The sequence below is a fragment of the Gracilinanus agilis genome, chromosome 2 (assembly GCF_016433145.1).
Source record: "Gracilinanus agilis isolate LMUSP501 chromosome 2, AgileGrace, whole genome shotgun sequence".
Lineage (NCBI taxonomy): Eukaryota > Metazoa > Chordata > Mammalia > Didelphimorphia > Didelphidae > Gracilinanus > Gracilinanus agilis.
Genome location: NC_058131.1, coordinates 464,597,097 through 464,616,371, shown reverse-complemented (window position 1 = coordinate 464,616,371; position 19,275 = coordinate 464,597,097). Strand labels below are relative to the sequence as shown.

Genomic DNA, 19,275 nt, shown 5'->3' with positions numbered 1-19,275 from the left:
TTTGGGTAGCAAGCCATCAGTATTTGATCTAGTGTCCTTGATTCCAACTGGAACATCCTCTCCATTTTCCTGGGCCTATAACTTGCCCTGGTCCTATGTTCCTGCTTACCTTGTACATTCCAGCTAGCTGGACCCTACAGCACTCTTCTGCTAGACAGGGCTGAGCTGTTTTCCTTGGCTTGGCCCCGGGGCACAGCCAAAAAGGGTATCTTAGACCATACCTGAGAACCTTCCATGTTGTGACCTACAAAATTAGCAAGTCAGTTAAATAGGAATGAGAAAGTTTGCAGTAATAAAGTCTCTGATAACATGGAGGGAAAAGCAGGAGAGGCATAATATGATGCACAGATTGCAAAGGTAGTTGTAGTACATGTCACAACTAACACAATTAATGTGTCAGTATTCATTTAAATTCTTTTTTGTGATATTAACCTTACCATCTTTTTTTCCTCAACAAGACAGTATGGTACAGTGAGGAAACCATAGGTCCTGAAGTCAGTGGACCAGGGTTCAAATTCTTTCTGATTTGCTACTAATCTGATGCTGGGCAAGTCACAATTTCTCTACGCTTCAGTTTCCTTATCTAGAATATGAAGGAGTTGTATGTATTAGATGGCTTCTGAGATTCCAGCTGTACATCTATGATCCTTTAGGGGTACGTTTCCATTGGAAATAGATCTCAGTCTCTGTCATGTTCTCCATATAGGAAATGAATGAAATTGAGAAATATAAACCAAAGGCATTACTGTGGTCAAAAAGAACTATGGATTTCCTAACTATTTGCCTTCTGTGTTAGGTTACCTTAAATGGTTAAATTCTTCATGACATAACCTAAAGGACGAATCCATCATACAATAGAGTTAATATATAAGGCCCAGTTTTGTGACTCTTTGATATCCATTAGGAGTTCAACATGGCATAGTGGATAAAGAGTCAAACAAGGTTAGCAATACCTGAATTCAAGTTCTTCCCTTGACAGATTGGCTATAAGAACATGGGGAATTTATTTAAACTCCCCATACCCTGGGTGCCTTTCCAAGGCTTTTAATTGCAGAGGAATCCTGTCTTGTATTGACAGATGAGGCTTCTTTATTAAGTCTCTTACCTCAGTTAAATCATTGGTCTTGTAAAACTAATTACCTGAAATGTATTGCTCTTCCTAATATTAATTCTTAAATAGTAGCCCTATTCTTTAATATTAATCCTGATTTTTACTAAATAAAATTTCCAAATCATAATTTTATTTTATCAATCTATAAAATTATTGCAATCTATAATATAATATAATTTATAATCAATAATATTTTACCCAAATAAACACATATATGAATATATAAATTTAGATATTATTGTTAGCATACCATCAGCAAGTCAATAAATTACAAGATTCCTTTAATGTTCAAGTTCTCCTGAAATATTTGAAGTAATCTATATGGAACTATGACTATGAACTTCATTCTTTGCTTGACCCACATGGGGTATTACCTTTTTTTCTTCTCTTAAGGATTTCAACTTGCCACTTCGAAATTCAAAATAAATGATGGTATTGTTTCATTTGTTGCTGATGACAATGGCTGCTTAATATTCAAAGCTAGCTTTGCAAGGAGGCCATGCCCTCTCAGACTCTCTTCTCCATTTTTGGTTACCCCAGATATCAAGGCACAAGGGTAGATATGAGCCAAAAGAGGTACCACAAAGAAGATAATAAGACAACATACTTACTATAATATGCTTCATATGGCCCCTGAAGAACACACTGTGAGCCCCCACCTTTCGAAACCCAAAGAGATGACATAAATAATATCTATTTGCGTGGAGCTGAGTGAGAACCATCTATGCTGGCTTTTACACTCTCATCTCTCTATATGTCTTGTCATATTACTGGTATCCTGATAGAATGCAATGATATGATTCATACTATGCCCTATGAAGACCAAACCCTTCCCCATATTATCTTCCATCTGGATCTACCTGACTATTACTTGACAATCTACCTAGTGAAAAATCTTGAATGTGAAAAATTATAGCTTCATGATCACGGCTGAGGGGGAAATTGTGTGTGACACCATGGAAAAGTATTTGAGCAAAGGATGGTCACTGATGGCTCTAATTCTCTGGAAAAGAGATGTGGGCTCATTGATGGTTAGATTATTGCCTTTGGCAATGAGAGTTTCAGGTGCCCTGAAGCATCTTCTAAAATCTTAAAGAATTCTGTTGTATCCATGAAAATACTTCAAATCAGCCACAAAATATAATGCTGATATTCCTTAGGATTTATATGCCAATATTCCAATAATGTATTACTCACTAATACAACCATGTACCCAGGCATTGCTGACAAGGATGCAGGAAGAGATTACTGCTACACCCTCAGCATGATGAAAATCAAGATCATTGCCCAACCTGAGCACAAATACTCTGGAATGGAAGCTACACCTTTCCCTCCCTGCCCCCTTATAATATGAATGAATGTTTTTAACAGTCTCCCCAAGAGTTCAATAAGATTGGTAGCAGTACTTTGAGTAGAAGAAAAACATCTGTCTCTGATTTAAGGGCAGTTCAAATAAAACTATACACACTAAAGGAAAAAATGCAATAATGTGTATAAATAAAAGTTTTTCAGGTTAGAACTTTTTAGGATCACATCTAATAGTCAAAAATGAAAAACATCTATACTATTCTCTGATCACAGAGCAAATTATAGGAGGGAGGTGACCAGAAGCTTGTGGGAATTCATCTTGTTATTTTAAAAAAACAATCTGCTCTGGAAAATTCACAGGTCAATAATGCAGACATGGTAGATGCTCAGGAAACATTGGATGACATGATCATAGTGGTGGTGGAAGTGGTGATGGTGATGGTAATTCATTGACCAAAGAAGTATGAGTTATGACCCAATTAGCTTTGATTTCATAAATGCAAGTAGTCAAATTTATTTTATTTGCTTCTACTAAGCACCACCCCCTATCACACCTACACCTTGCCCTACATAACCATCTGTGTCTATTGCCATCCTAACCACCTTATAAAATGCAGTCAAAATGCTGTTTTCTCAAAGCTTTCCCTGAAGAAACCACAAGAAAGCGGTTTCTGCCTCATCTCATCTCATAGCACTTGATACTTATTTTATGCATTTTTTTCTAGTTTGTATTATATGTCCCTCCATATCGGTCTGTCACAGTATCACTTGGATTGGGTGAAGGGAGGGTAAGGCAGAGGTGGGAAGGAAGAGGATAAACCTGAGGAAAAGGAGAAAGAGAAAGAGGAATGGATGTAGAGAGAGGAGACAGTACAATGAAAGATATTTTAAAATATTACCTTTAAAATGTATTTTTATTAATACTAAGAAATCCTACTCTCTTTGTCTCATAGGAAAGGAATTAGAAAAAAATCAAGTTCCATTTTTAGAATGAATATTCACTGTGTCCACTGTACAATAACATAAGAAAGAAAAATCTAAGACCATTCCTAGGACACAAACATTTAGTCCCAGCTTGAATAATAAGGTATTTTAAAATCACATATTTCACAAAGATAAAAATATTTACCAAATAAAATTAACAAAGAGGCTATGTAGACCTTTATCAGAATGGGAAAGAAAGTTGTTTTTCACTATGCTGGGCAATTAAAATTTTTAAATATATTACCTTCCTCAAAGTATATTTCTGTGCTAGAACATCATTCTAGCAAATTCCAGTTATACTGCATTTGGGTATTCAATATCCTCCCAGGTTTGTTGCCAAACGATCAGACAGAAATTTTATCCTTTATATGAAATCAGGGCTACACTTTCAGAATTTCGTATTAAAACTGTTTGAATAGAGCTGCTCAGAAATGAAAAGAGGGGGCAGGGAAAACAAACACACACACACACATTCTCTCTCTCTCTCTCTCTCTCTCTCTCTCTCTCTCTCTCTCTCTCTCTCTCTCTCTCTCTCTCCCCCCTTGGAAACAAAATCTAGGTTCAAGTATAATACAAATTCTGCCATTTTTAACTAAGTGGCCTAGTAAAGTCACTCATCTCTATGGGGTCCATTTTCATCTGCAAAATGAAGTGACTGGGCTGGATTAAGTAGAAGGTTTATTCCAACATTACCTTTCTTTGAATTTAGATTAGAAGATAGACAAATACATAGGCAGACAAACAGAAAGAAAGAAAGAAAGAAAGAAAGAAAGAAAGAAAGAAAGAAAGAAAGAAAGAAAGAAAGAAAGAAAGAAAGACAGACAGACAAGCAGATATTCTATGCATAGCGAAAGTACAATATTGAATAAAATTAAATACTATTTTACCGCCAGTGCTAGTTACTCATTATGGCAAAAATAGTTCTTTGTTAAAGATTAAATAATCAGTCTTCCCAAATAATAAGAGAGGAGCTCAGAAGTCACCTAGTCCCTTCTTTCTATATGGGAATCCCATCAAAAACATTTCTCATAAATGGCATTCTATTCTTCTTATAGGCAGGTAGATGACATAGCAGATAAACTGCTGGGCCTAAAGTCAGGAAGATCTAAGTTCGAATCAGACCTCAGACACTTATTAATTATATGCCCATAATAAATCACTTAGCTGCTCTGTGCTTCAATTTTCTCGCCTTTAGAATGAGGGGAATGGACTGAGAGACTTCTCAGGTTCATCCCAGATATAAATCTAAGATCCTATAATCGCCAAACAATAAGAAGCACTACTTCCTGAGGACACAAACATTCTACTCTTGGAGAGCTGTACTTAGAAAGTTTTATTTTGTTTTGTTTATCCCTTTGTGGGAAGCCAAAATATACCTATTAACATTTTCTCTTCACTACTTTTACTTCTGACCTATCCTTTAGACAAAAGAAGAACAAGGTTATATTTAAAGGGAAATCCTGTACTCCTTAGTCATATTTTGGTTTTTTAATAGTAATTCTTTGCTTATCTAGTTTTGAGCAATTTCAAAAAAATCAGGAAGGTGGTAGAAAAAAAGATTTTTGTTTTACTAGAAATGAGGATATCAACATCACTGATAATACATTATTCTGATTTGTTTACAAAAGTCTAATCATATACCGACATATATGTACTAAAATAAAAGCATATATTTCATAAAATTTTTGCAAATCATCACCACCATATACAACATCCCTGAAAAAAATATCTATTCAATCTTATAAAAATAAATAATAGCTCATTTCCACACACCTTATATTTGTCCCCTTCTCTCTACTTCCACAGTTCTGCCCTAGCTCTGGTCCTCACTGTCTTTCACCTGGACTTTTGCCACAATCACTTCTCCAATCTAGCCTTTGTACAGCTGTCAAATTGATTTTCCTGATCTGAACATATTACCCTACTTAACAAACTCCAATGGTTCACCATTAACTCCAGAATCAAATATAATTCCTCTGTTTTAGCATTTTAGTCCTTCATGACCTGGCCCCAACCTACAATACCTTTTGAGCCTTATTGAACATGGCACCCCTCCACACATACACTATGATCCAGGTGAGTTGGGCTTCTTGCCGTTTCTCATACCCATAATGCATCTTGTAATTCCATGATTCTATTGTCTTCTCTGCTAGGAATATACTACATCTTCATTTCTCTCTCAGAATTCCTAGTTACCTGCAATGCTTACCTCAAGTGCCTTTCCTGATCACCACCTCCCACTCTCACCCAACTACTAGGACCTTCTCTGAAAAATCACATTTTATATCTTTTATCTAGACCTATACATATAACCCTGTTTGTCTCAGTTTCCTAATTTGTACAATGAACTATAAAAGAAAATGGCAAACCATTCCAATATCTTTGCAAAAAGAAAAATCCAAATGGAGTCACAAGGAGTCAGATATGGCTGAAATGACTGAACAGTTTATATGCACATATTGGCTCACTTGGTTTGACTATAATATTCTTGAGGGCAAGTACAACTCTCATTTTTGTTTTTTCATCCTCAGAACCTAGCATAGTCCTGATACAAAGAAAGTACTTAATAAACATTTGCTGATGGATCGATTGTGTTTTAATATTTTCAAAATGCAACAATACTATAAGGTAAGAATTATATTTTTATAGATAAATTATGTGATTGTATATAAATAAATATATAATTACTTGCGTATTATATTGCCCATTTTGCCAATTAAAAAAAATTAATGAGGTTGTGTAATAAAACTAGTGTCAGAGAAAGGATTTAAAGCCAAATTTCTTTTGACTCTAAGTCTAGCATTTTTTCCCCTATACTACATTACTTTAAACTAGTGGTATCAAATTCAAATAGAGATTCATAGCCATTCATCTTTACACGAGGATCCCTGTGGGTTCTTTATTGACTTAGTTTTTAATTATTATTAATTTTTTTGTATTTTTACTTATTTTGTAAATTTTGTAAAATAAGTAAAATTTACTTATTTTGTAAAATATTTCCTAATTATATTTTAATCTGATTAAGGGCACTCTTGGGAATTTTGTAGGCCACATTTGGCCAGTAGGCCATTTGACATGATTCCTTTAAACTATTCCAATGATAGGAAACTTACAGAGCCACTAACATTTTAGGATAACAACATTTTTTTCCTTATTTTGAGCTGAAATCTGTTTTCCTATAACTTCATTCATAATATTCATTATATCCTCTAGAGCCAAAAATTAGTTGAATGTCTTTCCACATGAAAATCTTTCAAATATTTGAAGATTGTTACTATTCCTTATTTCATAAATCTTCTCTTCTCTGTGCTAAATATTCCTGGTTTTCCAACAAATCCTTAAAATGTTACAGTTAGAAAGTCATCTTATGGTGCCAATCACTAGCTTCTGGAGATGTTTCACACTTATCCATTATAAAATGTGATTCCCAGAATAGGACAGGATACCCCAGATTAAGTCTATATACTGCTATCACTACACAGTATGCCTCTATTATTGTATTCGAGGATTTCATGAGTTCTTTGAATTGCCTTCATCAAAATATCACATCATACTGAGCTTTTACTGTGCCATTAGAACCAATATCACATGAATTGCTTTCTAGACACACTTCACCTATCACCCTCAATCCTTTGCTCGTAGAGTTGATCATTTAAATGTAGCTGCAGGACTACTTTTACCCTACTAAATTTATCTCATGAGCTTCACCTTACTGCATTTCTGACTCCTAACTTTGTCAAGCAACATATTCATTTTCTTTTCCAGCCTTATACCATTTACAAATTCATTGAACAAATCATCTATGCCTTTCTTCATCTAAGGCACTGAAAATGAAAACAGCATTATAAAATTATTTAAAAGTATAAAAGTATAAATTATACATAAATATAAATGATAGAAATATATTAAATTATTGATCATTATATTAAATTATAAAAGTATTTGAATATGTAAAGTACAAGTTAATGTAAATTGTATATATAAAATTACAATGTATAAAATTATAATATATATACATATATTAAAAGAATAGATTATAAAATTAAATTATAAAAATCATAATCATAATGAATAAGCTATAAATTATTAAACTTATTCCAAAAATAAATGAATAAAATATAAATTATAAAAATTATAAAATATAAACATAAAATGCATTTATATTGTATTTTAAAGCAGTTTTCACTACATATGCACAGATATTTGTATGGATGAATATTGGTACTTTTTATCACACTTGTGATTTCACTGGTACAGTAGTATATCCATAAGGAAATACCCTCTGTCAATGTAGATCACCAATTGCTGTGCATCTTATAGTCTTAAAGAATGACTTCCTCAGATTCACATAGTCTATGGCAATTCCTGTTCATCCTGATTGCTATGTGTGTGTCTATGTGTGCTTGTATTATTTTTAGATATTATCTTTATGTGGCATAAAATTAGAAAAAGCAACTTTTCTTGTACAAAGTAATGGTTTTGACAGACCAAAGTCTTAAAGTTCCTTAAAAAGCCTGAGTAGCTTTATTTTTAATATTTCAAAAACTGTGATTAAGGGTCTTAACAAAGGAAAATAAAACTACTTACAGCCAACCATCATCATGGCCACAGAAAACATCTTCTCCACGTCAGTGGTTGGAGCTATGTTTCCAAATCCTATTGTGGTAAGGCTTGTCATGGTAAAGTAGAGGGAGGAGACATACAAGGAGTCCTTGCTGGGTCCTCCTTCCCATGCCCCTGTACTGGTATTGTACTGATAAGGCGTCCCAATACTCATGGCCAACTGATAAAGCCAGCTATCATTTTGGATGCGATTCGTGACTTCATCAATGACTTCATAATCCCCAATACTGTACCAAATGCAGGCTAGCCAGTGAGCGACTAGTCCAAATACACACACCAACAGCACCAATACAGCAGCACCGTATTCCAGGTAATGGTCCAACTTCCTAGCAACACGGCCCAGACGTAGAAGACGCACCACTTTCAAAGAACTGAAGAGGCTGCTGATCCCCTGAAAGGAGAGAAATAATGAATGACTTCCAAAACCCTGGTGAAAATGCACATGAAGGATGGACTCACCTTGCATGTCCAGCTCCATTTTTATGATGATGACAGACACATAAAATGAACCTTTAATTTGACAGGAAGAAAATAACCTGAAAATAATGTAGGCATTCCAAAAAATGAGATCTTTTTTTTTTTCTCAAATAAATTAGTATTTGGTCTATTCTTAGGGCAACAGATATTTGTTAGTAAAGGAAAATTTTTCAAAAAGTCAGAGTGTCATGAGGGCAGGAGACCTTGTCTTATTTAAAATTTGATTCTGACTTAAGGCAGTAAGGTGGTATAGTGTATAGGATACACTATTTGGAGTCAGATAATCCAAGTTCAAAACCTGCCTCAGACACTTACTAGCTATGTGACTCAGGGCAAGTCAAGTAATCTTTCTTAGATTTTATTTCTCCATCTGTAAAATGGGAATAATAATAGAACCTGTCTCACAAGGTTGTGAGACTCAACTGTGTTAATATGTGTAAAATGTTTTGCAAACCTTAAAGTATTATGCAAATGCTAGCTATTACTATTATTATTCTCCCCCCACACTGGCACTGATGTCTGCATAAATGAAAAACCTAATAGACCAGAAGGAATGCCATTAGAATTGTCTCTAGGAAGAGTTCAAAACTCATCAGTGGTGAAATTCATACTTTTTTTCTATCTCCTATGAAGTTTGTCCTCTTAATGACCTGTTTTATTATATTATCATTATCTGTGCAAAGACAGAACAACAATAGCATTTTCAGAAGAGCAAACACAATGGAGTTTGTCTCAGGGAATCTTTCCTTGGATTGTTTTACTTAAAGTCTTCACCAATAATTTAAATAAAATCACAGATGGCACATTTACCAAATTTGCAAAGTTGGGAGGGATGAATGTGCCAGGAGCCAAAAGGAAGACTAGACTATTGGGAAACACCTAAAATGAATTTTTATGAGGATTAATCTCTTAAACTTGTATTGAAAATTGCAATGCCACAAGTGCAAAACAGCCAATGTCTGGCCAATGGGAATAGCTGGGCCTGTTGTCAGGAAGATCTGAGGTCAAATTTGACCTCAGATATTTACTAGCTATGTGACCCTAGACCAGTCACTTAACCCTGTTTCTTTAGTTTTCCTCACCTATAAAATGAGCTAGAAAAGGAAATGATAAACCACTTCAACCTCTCTCCCTCTCTTTTTAATAACCCTTTCATCTATTGGTTCTAAAACAGAAGAGCAAATAAGGACTAAACAATGGGAGTTAAGTGACTTGCCCAAGGTCACACAGCTAGGCAGTATCTGAGACCAGATTTGAACCTGGTACCTCCCATCTCTGAGCCTGGCTTTCTATCCACTGAGTCACCTAGTTGCCTCTCACTCCAAGAAAAACCCAAATGGGATGTAGACTTTAAGCGATCACCCTAATGCAAATATTAATAATATGGAAATAGGTCTTGATTAAGGACACATGTAAAACCCAGGGAAATTGCTCACTGGCTACAGGAGGGGATGAGAGGAGGGGAGGGAAAGAACATGAATCATGTAACCATGGAAAAATCTTAATTAATTGAAAATTTTCAAATATAATCAAGCAATCAATCAATTAATTAATTAAGGAAACAAATGGGATTGGGAAAAGTCAGATGCAACTGAAACGACTGAGCAGATGTCTAGATAGCAATTTTTTTGTTTGTTTATTTCTTTTTTGTTTTAGGTTTTTGTATTACTGAAAAAATATCTGGTGATTTTAAGGCAGCACACCAACCCCATATTAGTCCGCAATCCAGGATGACACATAAACATCTATGTGTCTTGGGTTGCATTAAGGGAGGCCAAGTATCCGAGAATAAGGAGGTTATGACTTCACTGTGCTCTTCAGGCTGTATCTGGCTGTGGGCACTGCATCTTAGGCTGGAGAGCACAGAGAGGAAGGCAAATAATAAAGTAAAGGACTAACGAGCTTGCATGGGAGGGTCAGTTGAAAGGAACGGGAATGATGAGTAGCCTGGGAAAAAAAAGCAATCCTAGTATAATGGGTGGGGAGGAGAGGCAGGAATCTGATAATTCAAGTATTTATCAAATATTAATATTGAAATCACACTAAATTATTTGAAGGGCAGTCCAATGGGAGAGGGATTAGAAGGGTGCCATTTGTGGCATATATGGAGCAATAGCATAGAACCATGGGTGTAATGGAACATTTCCTAACAATAATAACCTGCCAAAAGTGGGATCAGTTGCTTCAGGAAGGATTGGCTTGCCCTGGATCAGACATCTTCAAACAAAATCCTTAAGAAGAATGTGGGATAAGAGGTAGGAAGGGATTCTCATTCTCATTCAATTATAGGTAGTGCTCTGTGGCCTTCCCACTGCAATACTGTGTGATTATTTAACTGATAAGAAGTAAATACATTGGAAAGAAGAATATGGCTGAGCTGAATATCACACCGGGCAGCAAACATCATTGTTAACCCTGTAGTTCCTTCCAGTGCTAAAATGCTACCAGCCCCTAAATTTGGATAGCCTGAACCAAAATAATAAAAGATATTAAAAATATCTAGCATTTCTAAGAATTTTAAGATTTTGCAGTTATCTCATTTTATCCTTTCTGCCCCCTTGGGAGGTAGATATAATTATTAATCTCATTTTACTCATGAGACTAAGGCAGACAGAGGTCAGTTTGCCCAGTAATAGAGCTAATAAGAGTTTAAGGCTGCATTTGAACTCAGGTCTTCTTGGCACCAGATCCAGCTTTCAATCCACTAATATTGTTGTTTTTGTTCAACCCTTTCAGCAGCGTCCACTCTTTCTGACTCCATTAGAGGTTTTCTTGACAAAGATATTGGAGTGGTTTGCCATTTTCTTCTCTAGCTCATTTTCAAGATGAGGAAACTGAGACAAATGAGGTTAAATGACTTGCCACAGCAAGTGTCTTGAGGCCACATTTGAACAGTCTTCCTGACTCTAACCACTGTGACACCTAGCTGGCTAAATTAAACTAGAATTTACTCATAACATATTCAATCTTATCTCAAATAGGAAATTTCTCAGAATTTGTACTTTGTTCAATTAACAGGAAGGAAAATGAATAATTTTATTAAAATATAATATCTTTGAGGGTGTGTTTTTGTTTTTGCATACCCAAAATCTACCACAATGTTCTATACTATTAAAATGTGTATTAAATTTAAGTGAATTGACTATAAAGCACTGGCCAATTCAAAGTATAATGAAGACTCACTTAAATCTAAAAATTGCTAAATCATTTACTCAATGTTGAGCTGAGTGTCTTAGTATCACTAAATTTGTTTAAATTTGTTCTCATTACTAATTTACAGTCTTCCTACTAACAAGTAACAAGAACAAAGGATTATTTTCCATTAATATTATACAATACATCATTTAATTCATTCTCATTAAGTTAAAAAGAAAATTCATAACTGAAAATGTTTATAAAACATAAATATCCAGATAGAAAATGTGCTAGAGTAGCACTGGACTCACTCTCATACCTCCTACTAGAAAGGTGATTAGGATCATGGCTACTACTTCTTTCTCTCAGGGTTCAAAGGGCAACCCTAAGGGATTTGAAGTAATTTTTGGTACTTTTGCTCACCAACCACACCAGTTTGCTCTCCATTATCAGTTGATATTAATTAATTAACAAGCCAGAATTCATTCACCTTAAGTTAAGAGCATGTACTAAATAAATATTATAAAGCCAAAAATATTCTTCTACAGTCTAGAAAACCCTCTCTAAGGTCTATACACAGACTTCTGAAGAAAGTGAGCTCAAGCTTAGAGAGTTCATATGACATGAGAGTATCCTTAGAATTACTGATTAATGGCTGTCATTTTGTCCCTTGGTGGAATCCTCATGAAGTTCCCCATAGATATAGCTTTCTAAAGGATTCCTTTAGTCTTAAAAATGCCTTTCTTAAGAGTATTTATTTTGAACTTAGTTCCTATCAGCCACTGTTGTGACAATTGATGGAGTATCAGTTTGAATCCTTCCTCAAACATTTACTAACTGTATGGAATCTTTGCAAGGCAATAAATACTTCTCAGCCTTAAATTCACTCATCCATAAAATAAGAGGACAAAGGAGGTGAACTTCATGGACTCTAAGATCCCTACTAGTTCTAAATCTACAAATCCCTATGTTCTAGGGACAAATAAGAAGTCCAGATCTTCTGATCTCTTGTGTATTTGTCCAGCCTTAACATCCCTTCTGACTTCCAGACTTCCATCTTCAACTGTCTAGTGGACATCTCAAACTGAATGTCTGATAGATAGCTTAATCCTTACATATCCAAAACTGAACTCATTTTCTTTTCTCCCAAATTATCCCTTCTTCCTAACTTCCCTATTATTGTTGACAGTATCACAATTCTCCAAGCCTCCCAGGGTTGTAACCTAGATGTCATCTTCAAGTTAATCCCTATACTCTCTCACCCCACTGTTACCAAGTCCTATTGTAACATATCTTTTATATGGCCCTTCCTCTCCTCTGACACTGCTGCCACCATGTACAATCCCTCATGGCCTTATGTCTGGTCTTTTGTGTTTCTTATGGGTGCTCTTGGTCTTCTTACCTTTTTGGCTCTTCTTGTCCCATTCTAATGCACTACTCATCTATCAAAGTGATCTTCCTCTAGAATAAGTCTGGCCACATCACTCCACTATTCATTCAACATCTTTGACTGCCCTTCATCTACAGGATCAAATATAAAATGTTGTTTAGCTTTTAAAGTATTTCATGATCTAGCTTCTTTCCAATCTTCTTATATCTTTTGCTTTCCTCAAATGTTCTGTGATTCAATGACATATACCCTCTTCATATTCCTCATTCCTGAATTTTCTTCCTTCTCTTTTACATCCACTGGCTTTCCTGATTTCCTTCAATTTTTAACTAAAATCCCATCTTCCACAATAAGTCTTTTCCAGTCTTCTTTAAATTTAATGCCTTCCCTTTGAAATTATCTCCAATGTATCTTTTACATAGTATGTGTGTACCCAAATATCTTAGAGCAAATTTAAACTTAAATCTTAAAGCTATCAAAGCATAAAGCTACAGTACGACCTTTGGGACATCCTTTATGTCTAGTTTGAACATAGTTACATGTTGGTTCCTCATCATAATATCAGCTCCTTGAGAGCAGGGAATGATTTTTTGATTGTTGGTTTTGAGATTTCTGTTGTTTCTTTTTGATGGGAGACAGGTTTTGTTTTTTCTTACTTTGTATCTTCAGGACTTTGTGCAATGCCTGTCATACGTAGCAACTGCTTTACAAATGCTTCTTGATTGATTTTTGAAGGTGACCACCTTTTCCTCTGGGGATAAGGGTGGGGAAGGAAATCAGAAGTACTCCCTCTTCAACCTCTTGTCCCATAAGCATCTCCCTTTCAAAGTTGTTGTTTAATCAGTTATGTCCAAGCCACTGGACCACAACATACGAGGTCCTCCACTATCTCTCAAAGTCTTTCCAAGCTCATGTTCATTGTTTCCATGACACTATCTATCCATCTTATCCTTTGCCATCCCCTTAACTTTTTGCCTTCAATATTTCCCAGCATTGGGATCTTTTCCAATGAGTCCTGTCTTCTTGTTTTGTGGTCCAAGTAATTAAGCTTCAGTTTCAGTATCTGACCTTCCTGTGAATAGTCCACATTAATTTATTTAAGTATTGATTGATTTGAACTCATTGCTGTCCAAGGGACTCTCAAAAGTCTTCTCCAGTATCACAATTTGAAAGTGTTAATTCTGTGGTACTCAGCTTTCATTATAGTCCAACTTTCACAGTCATACATTGCTACTAGAAAAGCCATAGCTTGACTATATGGACCTTTGTCATCAAAGTGCTTTACAATATACTGTCCAGATTTTCCATAGCTTTCCTTCCAAGAAGAGAGTATATTTTAATTTAATAGCTGCAATTGTCTTCTGCAGTGATACTGGAGCCCAAGCATACAAAATCTAAAACTGCTTCTATTTCTTTTCCCTTTATTTGCCAGGAAGTGATGGAACCAGTTGCTAAGATCCTTTTTTTATGTTAAGCTTCAAGCTAGCTTGTGTGTTTTCTTCTCCTTTCAAGAACTTATCTGTAATTACTCTACAAGTAGGCTGCCCTATTATCCAAGCACCATAAGTCATAATTGCATCATTTCAACCAGTCCTATAGAGTTATCTCAAAGCACTTCACTTCTTCCATTTTTTTAAAAATTTTGTCTTTGCCTTTGATTGAGCCAGCAGAGATAACTAGGAATTGTTCATACCTGGTTTACAATATGATTGAATGAATGATTCATTGAGAAGTCTGGGTCTTTATGTTCTACTTGAGGTAGGATGAACTCTTCGTCTTTAGACTGGAATTAAGTAGAATTTTGAAGTTATTCAAGAGAATATTATCTTCCCCAAGAACAATGGAGACAGACAGTAGCTGAAGATACAAGGAGCATTTTCAAAGAATTCTTTTATAAAAATTATTGTTTTTATACTTTGTAGTGGCATCACCTGTGGAGATGGTCCAATTAAATAGTTTCCATTATGTAGCTGTGATAAAAACAATAATATTTTAATAATATCACTTCTAAGTGTTTAACAGCTCCTCTTTCCCTAAGACTTGTCTCATTTTCTTCTCCTTTTCTCATATTGAACAGGCCAAAGGTCATTTTAGATTTCCCCAAAACTGCAATACACTTGTTTTTACATTACCACCTCCACAAGTGACAGAATAATGCTTCCCTCACAAACCTTTTTTAAATATTTCAAGTTTTGCATACATATACAAGAACAAAAAGGGTTATGGAAGGCTCTGTAGAAAATAGGAGGTTAGTTTGGACTTAAAGGAAGCAATAAATTCAATACAACAGAGAAACTGAACGATATGCTCTTCCTTGAAATCAACCCTCTATCTCTCATCTCCAGGCATTGACTCCATGCTTGGAAAGTACTTCCTTATCATTTCTGCCTTCAAAGATCTTTTGTTCTTTAGGGTAGAATTAACTGATTCTTTCCATTTCTACTGGGGTTGTTAGTGTTTTCAGTCTCCATAATTTTTCTTGTTATAATTATCTGGGTGCATATTGTACCCCATCCCCCATTCACAATAGAATCTATATGAAGTGTTTCATTTGAGTCTTTATATCCCATATCACATAGCATAGCACCTTAGTTTGTGCATAATAGAAAATCAATCAGTGTTGAATCAAATTTTAAAATGTGAATAGCAAAAGTAGTATGCAAGTTGCTTCAGGAAGGTAACACTACTTTCATCTTCATTATTGAGCAAAAGTAGAAAAATGTGGCTAACTCTAAAAGGTGTTTTTAAAAGTTCACATTAAAAGATTTTATATGGAGACAAATTCAGTTAAGGATTTATGACATATAGATAAAAAATCCATTTTCTTACATATAGGTGCTATTTGAAGAGAGTAAATATACATCAATACATCCAAGAATGAGAATTAATGAGTGATTAACAAGTGAGAATAAAATTAGGATGCCTGAAGAAATGGGCATGATCTAATCATTAGTGTCTCATTCCAGAGCTCAAAGAGAACAAAAATTACCAATCCAATGATTGAAGCTAGTAGCAATTTTCCAGGGATTAGAATGAAGGATGTGGTCTGGGGTTCTAGAGTGCTGAATTTGAAATATATTGTGAGAAAGAGAATGGAAAAAATTAAGAAGATACAGCCCAGAGCAAGGTCAGAGAAACAACAAAGAGAAGGACAGGTTTTTAATTAAAAGTGATTTGTAGGAGTTCTGGGTTAAGATGGCGGCAGAGTAAAAAGCAGCTCTTAACCTCTCCTGACCGAAACACACAAAACTCCTCAAGGGGACATAAAAACAAGTCCAGACGAACGGAGGAACCCCACAACAGGGTGCAGCGTGGAAGGTACGTGGAATCAGGACATTTCCATGCTATGAAGGGGTGAAACAGCTCTCACTAAATCGTGGGCTGAGCAACCACCCCACCCCCAACCCCTCCACACACACCACCTATAGCGCCGAAGCCAGTTAAAAAGAAATAGAGCAAGTTGGGGCACCCATCGAGTCATTGGCAGCTCCAGGGCCTGTTCCTGAGAGCAGCAAGATTTGGGACCCCAATAAGCCAAAGAACGCAAGCGAAATCTGAGCGCCAGAGCAGAGCGCAGGAGCGGCATCGTGGGTGGAGGCAGACACAACCAGGAGCTAAAGCTCTGAAACCCTGAGTGGGGAACCAGCGTAGGCGGGTATAGGACTGTGGAAGCAGCGCCCTGAGACTTGTAAAGGAACCTCCAGCAGAGGATCAAGCAAGGGGGTCCACCAGGGGGCTTGACCTTGGAAAAAACCAGAAATCAGACCTCAGGAGCCAAAAGACCGGGGACAGACCCCGAGCGCGAGAATAAAGCTAAGAAGCTGCTGGGCTAATGATGGCTACCCAGACTCAGGAAGTTCAGAAGAGAAAGATAAACAACAAGAAAAAGAAGTCTTTAACACTCGACAACTTTTACACAGAGAAAATCCAGACAACCAAGCAAACAGAAGAAGAGAACAAACAAGCATCCGGACCCTCCTCAAATAAGGAAAACTCCTCACAAGCTATGGAAGAGTTCAAAACTGAGATTCTGAGGAAGATGGAAGAGATCTGGCAAGAAAATAACAGTTTAAAAGGTAGAATCTTGCAATTAGAAAGTGAGACTCAGAAATAAAATGAACTGATAAGCAAAGTGAACCAGATTGAAAAAGAAAACCAAAAGATCATAGCTGAAAACGAAAAGTTTAGAGCCGAAAACCAGTCCCTAAAGGCTAGAATTGAGCAATTAGAAGCTAATGATCTCTCAAGACAACAAGAACAAATAAAACAAAGTCAAAAGACTGAAAAAATAGAAGGAAATATGAAATATCTCAATGAGAGAGTGACAGACCAAGAAAACCGGTCTAGAAGAGACAATTTGAGAATCACTGGTCTTCCAGAAAAAGCAGAAATTAATAGAAACTTGGATTCCATACTTAAAGAAATTATTCATCAAAATTGCCCTGAAGTCCTACAACAAGAGGGCAATATAAACATTGAAAGGATCCATAGATCACCCTCTACACTGGACACAGAAAAGTCAACACCAAGGAATATAAGAGCCAAATTCAAGAGCGTTCAAGTAAAAGAAAAAATCTTACAAGAAGCCAGAAAGAGACAATTCAAATATCAAGGGGCACCAATCAGGATCACACAGGATCTAGCAGCCTCCACGCTAAAAGACCGTAAGGCTTGGAATACAATATTCAGAAAGGCAAGAGAACTGGGCCTGCAACCACAGATCAACTACCCATCAAAATTGACTACATATATCCAGGGGAAAGTATGGGCATTCAACAAAATTGAAGAATTCCAAGTATTTGCACAGAAAAGACCAGGGCTAAATGGAAAGTTTGATATCCAACCACAAAAATAGAGAGAAACATGAAAAGGTAAATAAGAAACAGAGGGGAAAGAAAGAAAACTTATAATTTTTAAATTTGCCTTTTTAAGGGCCTCAGTAAGATCTAATTATATGTATTCCTATGTACAGAAATGTTATGTATAATTCTCTGTAGTGAACTCTATTCACTATTATAGTATCCACTATTATAGTAATCAGAAGAATAATTCACAGGGTGAGGTGGAACACTAAATAATCTAGGATGACATGGGGGATGGGAAAGAGGGGGTGAATAGCAGGGGACACCAAGAGAAACTTGAGTGAATAAGAAAAATAGGATATTCTATTACACACAAAGAGGGTATGGGAAGGAGAGGGGACAAATACTATTATAAGAAGGAGAGGAAGAGAGCATTAAGAGGTAATAATCAAACCTTTCTCTCAGTGTAATCAACCTGGAGAGGGAAGAGTAGCTATACTATCCATTGGGACATAAAACTCTTATCTAACCCTTCTGAGAAAGTCAGAAGGGATAAATCAAGGGAAACAGGGTAGTGGGGAGGTCAAAAAAAGGGAGCGGAGAAGAAGGGGGAGGGAATTCATAAGGCCGTTAAAAACAAAAAAGGGGGGAAATAAGGGAGGGAGTAGAAAGGGAAGGTCTTAATAGCAAACCACTGGTTTTAAAGGAAATAGTTTAAGGAGAAGGGGTAGGAATAGGGCACAACTGATGATTATAACTCTGAATGTGAATGGGATGAACTCGTTCATAAAACGGAAGCAAATAGCAGAGTGGATTAGAAACCAAAATCCTACCATATGTTGTCTACAAGAAACACATATGAGACGGGTGGACATACACAAGTTTAAGGTTCAGGGCTTGAGCAAAATATTTTGGGCATCAAATGAGAAAAAGAAGGCAGGAGTGGCTATTATGATTTCTGACAAAGCCAAAGTAAAAATTGATATGATTAAAAAAGACAGGGAAGGTCATTACATCCTGATTAAAGGCAGTATAAACAATGAGGAAATAACACTGCTCAATATATATGCACCAAGTGGCATAGCATCCAAATTCATAAAGGAGAAACTGGCAGAGCTCAAGCAGGAAATAGATAGTAAAACCATACTAGTGGGAGATCTAAATATTCCTCTTTCAGATCTAGATAAATCAAACTGAAAAATAAATAAGAAAGAGGTAAGAGAGGTGAATGAAGTCCTAGAAAAATTAGATTTAATAGATATGTGGAGAAAAATAAATAGGGACAAAAAGGAATACATCTTCTTTTCAGCTGCACATAGCACATTCACAAAGATTGACCATGTTATAGGGCATAGAACCATTGCAAACAAATGCAAACGAGCAGAAATAATAAATGTAACCTTCTCAGATCATAATGCAATAAAAAATAATAATTAGTAAGGGCA

The 19,275-nt window shown here is 35.9% G+C and overlaps 1 protein-coding gene across 1 annotated transcript in view; it reads right to left on the bottom strand.

The window, feature by feature from the left end:
• Positions 1-19,275, bottom strand: part of KCNH5 (potassium voltage-gated channel subfamily H member 5) — a 520,057-nt gene that overhangs the window by 346,826 nt on the left and 153,956 nt on the right. Inside the window, exon 7 of the mRNA XM_044662009.1 lies at positions 7,991-8,417. Coding sequence (XP_044517944.1) covers positions 7,991-8,417 — 427 coding nt within the window. The remainder of the gene's footprint in view (positions 1-7,990; positions 8,418-19,275) is intronic.